This window comes from Gouania willdenowi, chromosome 7 (genome assembly GCF_900634775.1).
Source record: "Gouania willdenowi chromosome 7, fGouWil2.1, whole genome shotgun sequence".
Classification (NCBI taxonomy): Eukaryota; Metazoa; Chordata; class Actinopteri; order Blenniiformes; family Gobiesocidae; genus Gouania; species Gouania willdenowi.
In genome coordinates, this window is record NC_041050.1 from 15,097,850 (window position 1) to 15,111,608 (window position 13,759).

The 13,759-nt window shown below is 37.9% G+C and overlaps 1 protein-coding gene across 1 annotated transcript in view; it reads left to right on the forward strand.

Moving 5' to 3' along the window:
- The window catches only part of LOC114467636 (ERC protein 2-like), a 172,339-nt gene that overhangs the window by 74,263 nt on the left and 84,317 nt on the right, over positions 1-13,759 (forward strand). The window contains exons 13-14 of the mRNA XM_028454087.1: positions 3,073-3,166; positions 11,347-11,517. Coding sequence (XP_028309888.1) covers positions 3,073-3,166; positions 11,347-11,517 — 265 coding nt within the window. The remainder of the gene's footprint in view (positions 1-3,072; positions 3,167-11,346; positions 11,518-13,759) is intronic.

Below are 13,759 nucleotides of genomic sequence, written 5' to 3' on the forward strand. Positions count from 1 at the left end.
GAGCGTATAACTCTTGCAAGCAGCAACTCATATACTGTACACATGAATAAGGACATAAATGTGGAATAGTATTTGCATACTGTGTGCATTTTTTATGGTATCCTTAATTCCTTTATTTTGTTTCTGACATAGCACTCCCTTCTCTTTCTGTGTCAGAGCGATAATGTGGGTTTCAGATCCTTTATGTCTGCTATACTTATATATTGTGCAATAGTCAGATATAACTGCGCAATTATGTCCCAGTCTGTTCATTAAAACAGACAAGATGGGGTCAGTACAATCATTTATGACAGACGGATACAAATAATGAACCTTTTTTTTTTTTTTTTAATTAGAGGCTATTAAGACGAGAAATGGCAAATTTAATAAGAAAAGCAAACTAAGATGACTTTTAATCCTACAACTTTGGTATTATTTAAAGTTCACACATACAGATTTTGCATTGATCCTGTGTGGGAGGTTTTCTGCTGCTAAACTGTAACTATTCTGATTCTCTTTAATAATTTACTATAAAAGAGAATGTAGTCTCAGCTAAAATAGAAGAAAAAGAAAATAATTAATATGCATGAAAAAACAGGCCAAGAGATAAAGAAGAGGGTTAAGTAAACTGTCCAAGAAATGATATTAAGGGATAAATATCAGCCCTGCTCTGTCTGATGGAGTTAAAATGATGTTGCTTATGTTGGATGTGGGCTGTGTTTGGAGCTCAAGATGTGGAGTGAAAAGTGAAAAATTACTTATTAAGCTCAGTTTAGGAAATGTATGACTCACACACGCTGCTCTTGCTCTCGCTCACTTAATATTTCTAAGAAAATGCATTGCAGTGAAAAATTAATTCCCCCTCAAAAATGTATTCATTAAGGTAATCGCAAGGTAAAATTGCAGCCCAGCCCTACATTTACCACTCAAGAACAGCCCGGCTCGTCTGCTCCTGATTCAAACTCTCCATGCCCTCATTTGTCATCACATTGGTCCAACACTTCATATATTGTGCAGTGCTGGGTCGATGAGGGTGTATCAGCTATCAAACAGGACGGTTTATACACCTGTGCCTGCAGTGGGTTCTTGTGATAGCTGATATGCCCTCATGGCATGTTTGTGCTCTATGAACTGTGTGTGAGATTCTGAGAACACACACTGTCACAACAGTCCAGAACATAAACAGATTCCTTCTTTATCAGCTTCTGTGCGTGTACGTGTGTGTGCGTGTGCATGTGTGCAACTAATTGTTGTTATTTCTGCCAAGGGGGGATTATTTTTCTGGTTAGCATGCATGTTAAAAAGGATTTTGGCAAAATTGTAACCATAGACATTACATTTTTGAGGTGTTCGGGATCAGTTTAAGAACTTAAAAAAACATTCCAATCTGTAATCATTGGTAATACAAAAATTCATATCGCCATTCGTAATTGACCGATCTTTATGAAATTTGATTCAGTTATGTCGGGTTGGTTCCTCATTTACCGCACCGAGTTTCATCCAGATTGGATCCGGACTGCGTATTTCATTTAGATTTTTTTGAAAAAATAGGGGTGCCCATACATTTAGCCCTACTGTATCATACTGTACTGCCTTTAAAGTGTAAATGATCATGGTACCATGATCAGGATCTCTGATCCAGATAACTGCCAATATCTAGTTTAAGCCACTGTGGGCTTGAACTTTCTTATGGTTGCATGATTTTCAAACCAAGCTCCAAATAGGAAAACATAGGAGAGTGGGTTTGTTTTTCATATACGTGGAACGGTGTACTGACACACTCACTGCAGTGTCTGTGTCTTAGTAAAACAAAGAACCAAACACTTAAACATACACACCATTGTATTGGCGGTGACAGCAAATATTTGGTCCTATGCGGAGGCAGCTTGTAGGTTTTAGCCAGAGTCAACACGCCGGTGTGGATATGGAATAATAATGTGGCGTATTTTAGCAGCTGCTTGGTCACAGGTTGTTTACTGGGTTGGAAGGTTTTTCTTCAGCATTAATTTGTCACTGTCAGCTCTCCTGAGCTTTCTCTCCATGTTCTACACAACTATAAAAAGTTGTTTACACAACTAAAATAAATAACTACCTGGGAGCCAAATAACTTTTTTTCAATTAAACAGAAATTATAGTCGATCACTGCATGTTTTATTATGCAGGGGTTTGTTGAGTTTATAGCTGTCTGCCGGTAAAGTGTAATGGTGTGACGGTTTATGTTCTTTTATTTGTATTTTTATGAATGTTTTGCATCTGTGCCATTGATGTGGTGAAGCAGGTTCAGTAAATGACAAGTTTTATTGTGAGACAAGTTTGAGTGTGAGGGTAAATAAATATGCAGCCATAGCGGCTGAATAACACACAGCTCAGCTCTGTAATCAAAGCACAATGATGACAACTGATTTATTATCCACTCATAGACAAATTTATTCATTGGAAATCAGTGTGTGTGCATTTGTGAGTGTGCGTGCATCATTTGTGTTTTTGTGTGCGCACATGTACATTCTAGGTGTGCGTCTTGTTGATGGATTTACACTGCAGTGTCTCACGCCACATCAGTCATGTCTTGTCTTGTTCCACTCTGCCGTTTTTTTACACAAACTACATACTTGCACTTATTTTATTCTGACCCACTTTACCTTAGTCTTCACTTTACACAGATATTTCTTTTAAATGAAATGGTTAATCAAGGACTGCACTAGTTGCTGTTCATCTTATATCAACAAGCAAAAAAGAAAAATGTGAAATCTTCTCAATTACTTTTTATGTTTTAATGTTTATGTAAGATGTATGCAGTTTTAAAAACCACACCAAATTGTTGTTCTGTTTCAACCAGCAAATACTTTTTGTGCCAGCAAACTGTTTTGTTATTCAACAGTTTAGGCCACAAAAAAAGTTTAAATCATTTTTAGAAAGACTGTTTTTACTCTTAAAATAAATTACAGATTCTGATTGAAGATATTTTACATTTGCATACATAGAAGAAAATAAAGAGACCCTCTATCGTATTTACAAATTCTCTTTAACAACTTGCATTACTCTTTTTTGTAATACATTTGTATTTGTTTCGTCTCCTCTTTTCACTCCCTGAAGGCAAATCAAGTGTCCAAACATTCAGAAGCAGATGGTGGTGGGTGAGACAAGGAAAGATCTTCTGACTGATGGACATCCACACTCTGTATCACAGGTTTGTTTTAGTGTGTGTGCATTCATGTCCACATGTACACAAATGTGCATATCTTGACATCAAACAGAGCCTTCTCTCCTCTTTTGGCAGTGACTTCCTCATTTCTTTCACTTTTCTTTTTTTCTATCCCTCAGCCCTCTTTGGAAAACACTGTTCCCTCTTTTATCCCCTTCTCTCCTATTGTTCCATTTTTTCATGCTTTTTCTTGTCTTCCCTCAGTAGATCTCCTCATCTAAAGACATCATAAAACATTATGAAACCCTGATATCACATCAGAAATTAAACAGCTAACCACAAAGCAACCTATTGTAGTGATAGTGATAGCTGGTTGTGAGGATCTCCAGGCACCTCATCCCTGTGGATGTTTGCTGACCTTCTTCAATTAGCGGTAACTTGATGACCTCTAACAATGACAGGTAATGAGAAGGATTATATTTTCAAAGGGTGGCCCTATTGGTCCAATCAAAAAAAAATAGGCTACTTGAATTCAATTCAATTCAACCCTATTTATATAGTGCAAATTACAACAAAAGTCATTTCATGGTGCTATCAATATATAAAATTTGTAATAAGAAGGAAACAATCCAACAAAATCCACATGAACAAGCATTTAGCAACAGTGGGAAGAGACAACTCCCTTTTAACAGGAAGAAATCACCAGCAGAACCAGGTTCAGAGTTGAGAGCCATTTGCTTCGACTGGTTGGGGTTAGTGGACAGAAGGAGGAGAACAGAACTGGATAGAGAAATAGAACATCAAAGTGTCCCAGACTAGTTGAGCTGTGAATCACAGATCAGGAACTGCCAGATCCATCTTCAAGACACCTAAAACAGAATAGAGAGAGAAGGGCGAGGAGAAAGCACAGACTGCAGAAAAACATGATACAGTATAAACAGGTCTGCCTGCCTGGTTTTGGGCTATGTTCCTAGTGGCTAGGTTAACGTTTGTTAGAAAGGCAACAAATCTCTTCCCGTATATTGGTAAGCTAACTTTAGAGAATTCTACATTTCTAAAGTTTACCTGGTTCTAGTACACATTTGTAGAGTGTACAGACTGTGATGCACCTCGACAGAGCATAGGTAACACAACAATGGAAGAAACTGGCCAGATCTCTGAAACCAATTCATTTGCCAGAGGCCAGGCTTCAATCCACCTCCTCAGCATCTTTCTTGCACATATTGAAACGCATCACCTGACCACTCATTTACTGCCCAAGCCTGGCCAGAGGACTTATAAAATATAGAGAACCCGACCTCAACCTGACCCATTGGGTCCTGTCCAGTTTAGACAATGATCTACAGCTCTACATGTCACATAAGTATGGGGTATTCCTTAACTCCTAAAACTATTTAGTCATGTCTGAAACCCACACAGCTGATAATTATATTCAGGCAGATCTATGTGTTCTGCGGCATTAATTGGCATCTGTTTACTTGCCACCACAGGACCTGCACTAAAAAAGGAATGCCTCTCTATGCCTGGAGCCCTGTAGTCCCACTTTCCCAAAAACACTTTTTTTTGTTTCGATTGGCAGCAGCATCAAACTTTGTATTTCACAATAAAACAGTGTTTCAGAAGCAACCACATAATTACAATCAGTCAGTCATAGCAAAGGATCAACTTTAGATGAGAGTGGCCAAGATTATTTCAATTGCAACTTTTAAATGCAAGGTATTACACATTATTATTTTCTTCAGTTTTTTAAAATGTATAAACCAAAAAAAAAATTTTTTATAGTGATGGCAATTTTTTTTTTTTTTTTTTTTTTACCTTGTCTGCACATGCTGTCGAAGGTTAACACTACAAGAAGTGCAATCTTTTAACAGCAATGCATATTTTATTATTGCAATTAAATAAATGTATTTATTTCATTGCATAATTAATAATTTTTTTTTTTTTCAACATTTATAACGAATTGTACGAGGTGAACCTTTCCTTCTGTTTACACTACAGTGCAGATAAGGTCGGGGGTTGCAGTTTTCTCTCACAATACTGAATTCCAGTAATAACAATTTATCGTAGGTTCATTTTATGCTTCTAAGACTCCTTAATCTCCATGTCTAGATTATTGGACATCAAAGGTTTCCGAGATCCGTTTGAGTTATTATGAAAACCTACTTTAGCAGTGATTCAGCAATTCCACATACCCATTTTAATAAATTCTGCCACACACAGAAATGTGCATGGTTTATTATCCCTCACAACAAAGTGGAAGGGGGATATAGGTTTGAGCTCCGTCCGTCCGTGTGGCCGTCTGTCCGAGGCAAAGGGGTGAGCTTTTCTCAGAAACTGTTTAAGATAGGATAACCAAATTCGGTTTGTGGCTTCAGGATATCGATACCTTGATGGAGTTTGAAAATGAGAAGCGCGCAATAATTTTTTTCCCCCCAAGGTGCACCAAAAGAAAAAAGAAAACAAAAGTCGATTTCTCATTTATTTGCGAGTCAAATATTACGACGGTTGGTGGTATCGAATCATTGGCACATACCAAGATGTAAATGGGGCCCATTACCCCGTACGTGTCACGGGAGTGCCAGGGGGCCCCCGGTGCCCCATTTTTCAAATGACTATTCCGCTATTAATTCTCCTTAGATTGGAATGCAGTTTGGTATGAAAAATCTATGAATGAATATAATGAGACGCTCTGAGTCCTTTTTTTTAAAATGGGGCCCATGATATATTGTTTTAAAGGTATTTTAACGTAGATTCCGATTATGCCTCGCACAATTCAATAATTTTTTTGGTAAATCCCATTAAAGTTGTTTTCTCATTTAGTTGTGAGTCAGATATTGCGACAGTAGGTGGTACCAAATCATTGACACATACCAATATATGAATGGAGCCCATTACTCCGCATGTGCCATGTGACTAATCCTCCATCAATGCTCGTTGAATTGGGCCTCTAGGAGACCTTTTTAAAAGGGGGGGTGGGCGAGGGGTGCTGCCATTTTAATATGTCACAAAGTAAACCACATAACAAATGTAGTATTATTTTGGATATATTATTTTTTGCATTTCTGATAAAGTATACTATAACATCAAATTGTCAATGATTGTATGAATATGCTATAGAGTCCTTGCAGCAGGCTTCCTTCTATCTCGGGGTCCATCAGGAGCTCAGCACGCTCCAAGAGTAACACACACACAAACAAACTCTCCTTATCATTCTAAGACAGTTTATGTGGGCTCAAGCTAGCGATAGCATCTTTTCGCTCCATTGTCTCTACTGCGCCATGCTGCTCTTCAAAAGTATAGAAAATGTGTGTACAGCGGAAGTATTCTCTCCAAGTATTCACACAGGTTCTTTGTTCCCTTTTATCTTAGTCTTCTTTTCCTTTGTTTAGAGAGACATGGGTTACAGAAAGTCTTTTGTTTGAAGAGGAGACAGTATAGGTTTATATTTTTTTTATTCCTACACTGGAAGCATATCTAAGGTCTCAGATTTTCCGTGATCGCGATAAATGGCCAGAAAAAACTAAATTTGCGTTCTCAAACGGAAACATCAATCTGACACATTAAAAGAATCTGACCCATTTTTTTTCCCTCTCACTTTCTATTTATTAAAAATTGGGCCCCAACTTTTTGTCCCAAAATGCCCTATACAATACGTCCAATTTCGTTCAAAATCTCGCTCCACGTGTAATCGGTTATCTGTTATCCCGTGATTGAAAATACAGCTTAATTAGTGGTAATGTGTTTTTGTTGATATGAAGAAGCAGTTCAGATGATCATGACTGCATTTAAATCTAAAAAGACACTGGTACAAAGACAGGTTTAGCTGTTGGTGTATTAGTTAAACTGATGGTCATTTTATCTGGTGACACATCGTGACAGAAGCATCTCCGGTCACATGGCTGCGCAGGGTTTTGTGCAAAACATGACGGTGATTCACTAATTAAAGAATTTACAAATAATGTTATGGAACCACATCATGCATTTCCTGTTGTCTTCAGTGTAACGCTCTCGGCTTCCAAAAATCATTTGAAGCATTAGAAATTAAAAATTATTAACAGTAGTTGACTCTAATAACCCTATTTAGCATGTTTGGTATGATTTTAGGACGTTTGATAGCCAATAAAATCATCTAAACAGGGAAAAATGTGACAAGATACGGAAATAGGTAAACCCTGAAACTAAATTTGGTAAATTTTAAAATGGAAAATTGCAGCAGGCCCTAAACATTACTCTTCTGCCATCAGCTAAGTATTTCCTAATTTAACTTACTGAGCTTAACACAAAAAAAATGGCCCCAGAAATGACAGGACTCAGGGTGTCTTTTGTCTGTAGACCATCTCTTAAATTTGTAAAACTGCTAAACAGATTCAAAAAATACATCAGTATTTGCATATATGTACAAAACTCAAATAAAAGAGTGAATTACTTATTATACATGTGGTACTAGTGCATAACACAACTAGCACATATCCAAATAGCTTAGAAAAACAATTTACTCAGAAATTACATTAATAAAAATTTACAACAAATAATAAAGTACTGCACAACATTACAAGTCATTGGTAAGTTACAGATTATGTCTTGGCAAGGATAATTTATGGGGCCATTATTGGAACAAAACTATTTGTGTGTGCGTAGTACAATCTGTGTGTCACTTGGTACCAGCGACCACTGCTGGTTTCTAGCGGTATTGCACGAGATACAAGTATTAATAAGTTACAGATCGTATAGACAGCCAATAGAAAATTTCGGTTTGATGACCCACGCAAACGGATGTTAATACAGACACACAGCTTGGATTACACACAGACAACTTTGTTTACAAATCCTAATTCTACACACACAGATTGAAACACGCACACACAGATCAAGATACAGACACACAGGTTGGATTACGCACAGACAACTTTGTTCACAAATCCTAATTCTACACACACGGATTGAAACACGCACACAAAGATCAATGTACAGACACACAGATTGTAATACGCACACACAAATGGTTTTGTAACAATAATGGCCCCATAGCAGCACCACAAACAAAGCTAATACCAAAGAAGAAGTTAGAAAGGCAAAGCCATTAACCAAACAGTGACCTCTCATGGGCAAACAGAGAACGCCACATGCATTCCAAATAAATCAACTTAGAAACCTAAAATATGTAAATGTGCCAAAATATGAGGGACAGAATAATCACATTTGATTTAAACAGTGTCGCAAACCCACATATTAAACATGTAATATTGATATTTCTGACAGTTTGTGCTTCAGACGAAGATGGTTATCAATTTGTGTGTGACTGTGTATGTAAAGTTAAGGTCCACAGGCGTTGGAAATATGTTAAAATGATGTGTTTAGGTGAATATAACCCACTTCTGCCGATACCAGATTTGAGCCACAGCCATAATGTTTTTTCCCATGGGCTTTAGGTGATGATTGGTGCTGCAGAGGCAAGTATCTCTTTCCTGCCCTCTTTCCTGTCTTTGTAGTCTTTGAAAGCAGCAGTGGTCTCTCATTACATATAAAACTTACATTACAGACACAGACATCGACACACATATAGAAACACTTACGCTCCACACACACATTCTCACACACTGTGTGCACGCGCAGGTAAAGACAGTTCTCTGGTTACACTCAAGGGTCCGGCAGTGGCAGCCCCATCTCAGCGGGGAGTGAGTGTGTGTTTGCGCGTCACTGTGCGCGTGTTTCTGTCTGTTTGGCGAGGTCAGGCCGATGCGTGTTGATTGTGGTGCATCGAATTACTGGCTGTCTGTCACATCCAATTACAGTTTTGGACTGCTGATGCACATAGGCTGAGCTTGTGCATATGTCTGTGTGTGCTTGTGTTCGTGTGCTTGTGTCACTCACCACAAGCTGTGATGTGTTGACATGACGAGCCACAAGTATCTAGCGCGATTTGGCCAGCTTTGCACTATTTTCATCACACTCAACCAAAGTAGCCTCATTGGAGTTTCTCTGCACCTCAATGATCATCATGAATCTCAGCACTTCCTGGCAGTATCACTGTACAGTAAATGACGCAGACCTGGTAATTAGGTAGTGGACGAACAAATATCTTGGAATGGATTTGTGCTTTGATGCTTTGCCTTCTACAAAACAAATAATAAATCTGTAAATATACTGGTATATAGGACAGAATAATGACACAGATACAGTAACATTTCATATTACCTGGCAATCATCATGAAACTATTAGTTAGATTTATACAGTTTTAAGATTTCTTTCTTTTTTGATTTATTTTTTTCTTGTGAGCTATATTTATGTAGACATTTTTCTTTGAAGCAGCAGTTTCATAGTACTGACCAGTGTTGTGCTAGTTACTGAAAAAAAGTAGCTAGTTACCGTTACTAGTTACTTCATTCACAAAGTAACTCATTTACTATTTTGATTACTTACACCAAAAAGTAATGCGTTACTGGAAAAAGTAACTTTTGAGTTACTTAGAATTAAAGAATGTATTATTTATTTTGGGTCATTTATGTCCATACAGCCTCATGTTAGCTCAAACGAACAAACACACCATATTGTAACGGTAACGGCGTTATTTTTTTGGAAAAATATTGCATTACAGTACTAGTTACTGTCAAAAGTAAGACTGGTACTGACCTATTTCCTGTGTAATAATGCAGTAACAAATGTCAGGATTCATCACTGAAGTTTTGTCACGTGTGAGTCAAAAATCTGTATAAATGCCAAAAATAATAACTTTGCAATTTTCTTCGAGTTTGTATTTTACGGAAGAGGATTAGGGCCAATTATGATGGAGAAAATAATTTTGGACAAACCAAGAATAAAGTTGAAATGTTGAGATTAAAGTTGAAACATAATGTCGAGATTAAAGTTTAATTTTTTAAAATAATTTCAAAGTACAATATTGTGATAAAAGTCGAAGGTTTGCTATTAAATTCAAATCTACAGAAGCGGACTATACGGCCAATTCACCATATACGACAACAGTTTCCATCAAAACTGGCCCTAATCTGTTTCCGTACAGCTCCTCAACAGCCACTAAGGTGAACACATTTACTGTCCAAACTTCACTGCAGTGAAAAACCATGGTTTTTTCTTCTGAATAGATTATGTTTTTGGTAATATCTCTTCAAAGTCCTTAAAGAGAATATAATGCTGTGTTTATGGGCTAAAAAATAAATAATCTCTTTGTCATTAAACCCAACTTTGAAACATTGTTTAACACATTCATCGATACACAGCATTTTGTAATCAGTCTGATGTTTGTTGTCATATGGGGAATTGGCCCTCGTCATCTTCCGTAGATTTGACTTCATTAGCAGACCTTTGACTTTTTTCACAAAATTGTATTTCGACTTTATTCTTGATATATCCAAAATTATTTTCCCCATTAAAATTGGCCCTCATCTGCTTCTGTAGTAGTAGCTTTTTCTTTACACCAAAAAAATACTAAACATGTGGCTTTTGTATATTGTCATGACAAAAAATATTTAATCTTATAGATCTAGAGTTTAATTTTTTGTGATGACATTTATCTCAGTTTGTTTCTTGCTATTTTGACTATTTTTCCTTAAAAGATCTTCCTTTTGTTTTTGTACCAACCAAAGTATGGCATGAAAGAGTTCCCTCACCCATCTAACTTTAAAGCTTCACTGTTCTCTCTAAAGTGTAAACGTGTGAACTTGAAAATAAGTCAACGCTTTTAAAAAGAAAAAAATAACACATTGAGACAGAAATGGGGGTTTATTATTTCTGTCTAGTGTTTTTTTTTTTTTTTTTTTTTTCCCAGTTCCATCAACCAGTATGGAGACAGATCCATTTCTCCCACTCACCCCAGGTGTTGGAGAGGCCACACACAAACTGTGCATGTACACGTGCACGATCCTCTCCACATGCCCACTGCCACAAATTCACACAATCATGTGGATGTCGGCAAAAGTTATTGTGCTCACTTCAACACGTATCTCTCCTTTCTCGGCTGTATTTACTTCTTCTCTGTGCAGTTTGCTTTCATCTCGTTCCACAGTTTTCGGATTTCTCTTCCTTTGCTTTTTGAACATCCACTGAATTTATTGCAAAGGTGCAGATTCTTCAAAGGTGTATTGATTAGTTCAGTTTAATGACGACCAAAAAAACGATTTAAACAATGTTTATGAGTTTTTTGTTGTTGAGAAAACAATCTTTTATCTCCTTTTTTTGCTTCTTTGCTTCCAAACCCTCTTCACCTCAGCCAAACTCGTCACCCCAGCCTCCACTTTCATCTTCCCAGGATGCCATGCGTGAGACTGCAGAGCGGATCATGGAACTGGAGCAAGCACTGAGGGGAAGCATGAACACCTCCGCTCATAGGGAGGCTCTGTGGGTGCAGGAAGAGGCTGATCGTGTTCAGGCCCAAACACAGGTTTTAAAAACCATACCATTGCTTATGGAAGACCTCAGACTGGCATAAATACACACATACAGTAGCTATATACACACTGGTACCTTGGTCTCCAAAGTAATGACCTTACACCTAAAACTAAAGGAAGGAGTCAGAAACAGTGTAGAACCTAACTACACCCCCATGTGGCCATGAATACTACTGCACATTACATGTGTTGAGGTGAATGAGTTCTGTTAATGCACAAGATTCTAAACAAAAAAAAATATCCAGGTGCCCACTTTAATCCTTTCTCAATTCAGCATTGAGGGGGCTTGCTTTTAAATGTAAGCATGTTGGAGTTCTGTATGTAATCAGAAATACCTAACACAGATGTGGACAGCTGTTAGCCTGCAGACTTAAGGTCGAACGACCCAATTCCTCCTCATTTAGTTTTCCCCTCTTTTCAACTTCCACCTGGTTGCTCTGCATCTTTGTGCAATTCTTTAAAAACAATTTCTCTCCTTTTTTGTGTCGTTGTAGGTGTGCCTGTGATGGGCAAGGGAGCTTGTTTCCTCTCAGTGTGAGCATGCATTTGAATGAGAATGACCTTGTATTACTTATAAGCTCCACAAGAAACACGAGAGCAATCGGCGGTTAAAACAAGAGCTAACATTTTGAGTCTGTGTTGCTTCAACCATACTTGTATGCTCCTAATCAGAGCTGAAAAGAAAAAGAAAGGAGGTGGGTAAACAGCAGCAGTGGAAGAGGTCACACTCGGTTTAGAAAATTTTAAAGTGCCAATGTTAACCGTGGCTTGTTATTTTCCCTACTATTTGTAATGTCTGTTCTTTGCATGCTTGACTTACGTTCAGCATGAATATTTTGTTTATCAAACATTATTTTGATCTGCTGAGTAGTTGGAAAAATGTATTCATATACTTAGGGCTTTTGGCATACTAGGCAACACATTATTCTGATTTGACCCAAATTTGTTTAGAAAAATCAGGCAAATGTGATTCCACTATGTGACAGATAAAACTAATTGTCTTTTACCGATAGGACCAATTCACTTTTTTGTGTCCATTCTAAAGAAAGAAAAATCACTGAAACTGACGAAGCCAATGGATAAAAATTCAGCATGAAAAGTAAGAGAGCAGCAGATGAGTTGGCAGTTGAAAAAAAATCTTATCTGGCTGGTTGAGGTTTGTCAGCTTGCATCACGTCACCAAAACGTCAGCTGTCAGTCAGTCAGTCTGTGAAGAATGGAAAAGTCAGGAAACGGAAAGATAAGTTGGAAGTAATGGAGCATCACCTGACCCTGGCACTAATTCAAAGCACATGGCAAACACATTCTCACATCCCAGCCTTCACTCTTGGCGTCTTTTCTCACCCCTCTGCCCTAGAGTAATCAGTCTCATGATTTGTAATGCGCCCATCAGCCTGACCTGCTGAAATAGAGCATGGGTAATACCCTGGGTCGCTTTTCTTCACACCCAACTTTCCAAGGTCTAACTCTGACTCACATCTTTTTTATAATTCTCCTCCTGATTGTTACCTGTCCATCCATTGTCCCAGCGTCCACTATACGCAATCCCCTAATTTTCTATTAATAATAATTTCATATTCTCTTCTCTCATATCTTTTCCCCCTCTCTGGCATTTGAATTAGGCCTTTGAACCAGCAACACGACGCAAATTGACAAGAGGGATTTGGCCCTTACCTCTGAGCCTTCAATCAGCTTATCAACTAAAGAGGTTTTGGGCTAGACTTAGTGAGCCTTAGCCTTACTGGGGGGCTTTGCCTTGAAGTTGAGCTAAATTAGCACGCACAGGCTCACGGCTAAGCTGATTAGGCCTCTAATTTCACTTAAATGCATTGTATTCCTTATTAATGATGTGATTGTGATGTGAGGGCTAGCCTGGGTGGTGGACTAATGAGAGATGTGCTAGTTGATAGACATGTTGGTGTGTAAGTTAGTTGTGTGTATCTGACCCTTGCCTTCAAGATAAAAAGATTGGCTTTGTGTTCGCTAAAGCCTGGGATATGACAATAAATCCCTATTATATGTGTTGTTTGACAGTCCTGTGTGTTGTTGATAATAGAATGACTCTGGGGGTTCATTTCTGTTGGCAGATTTCTATTACAAACAATGGTTTGTCACACTGCCAGGTAATCAAGACTAAATGTTCTCTTTTTTTCTCCTAGTGGGAATTGTTATTATTATTTTGTGAGCACCTTTTCTGACATCTACAGGCTACACCTAGACATTGAGGTAGATGGA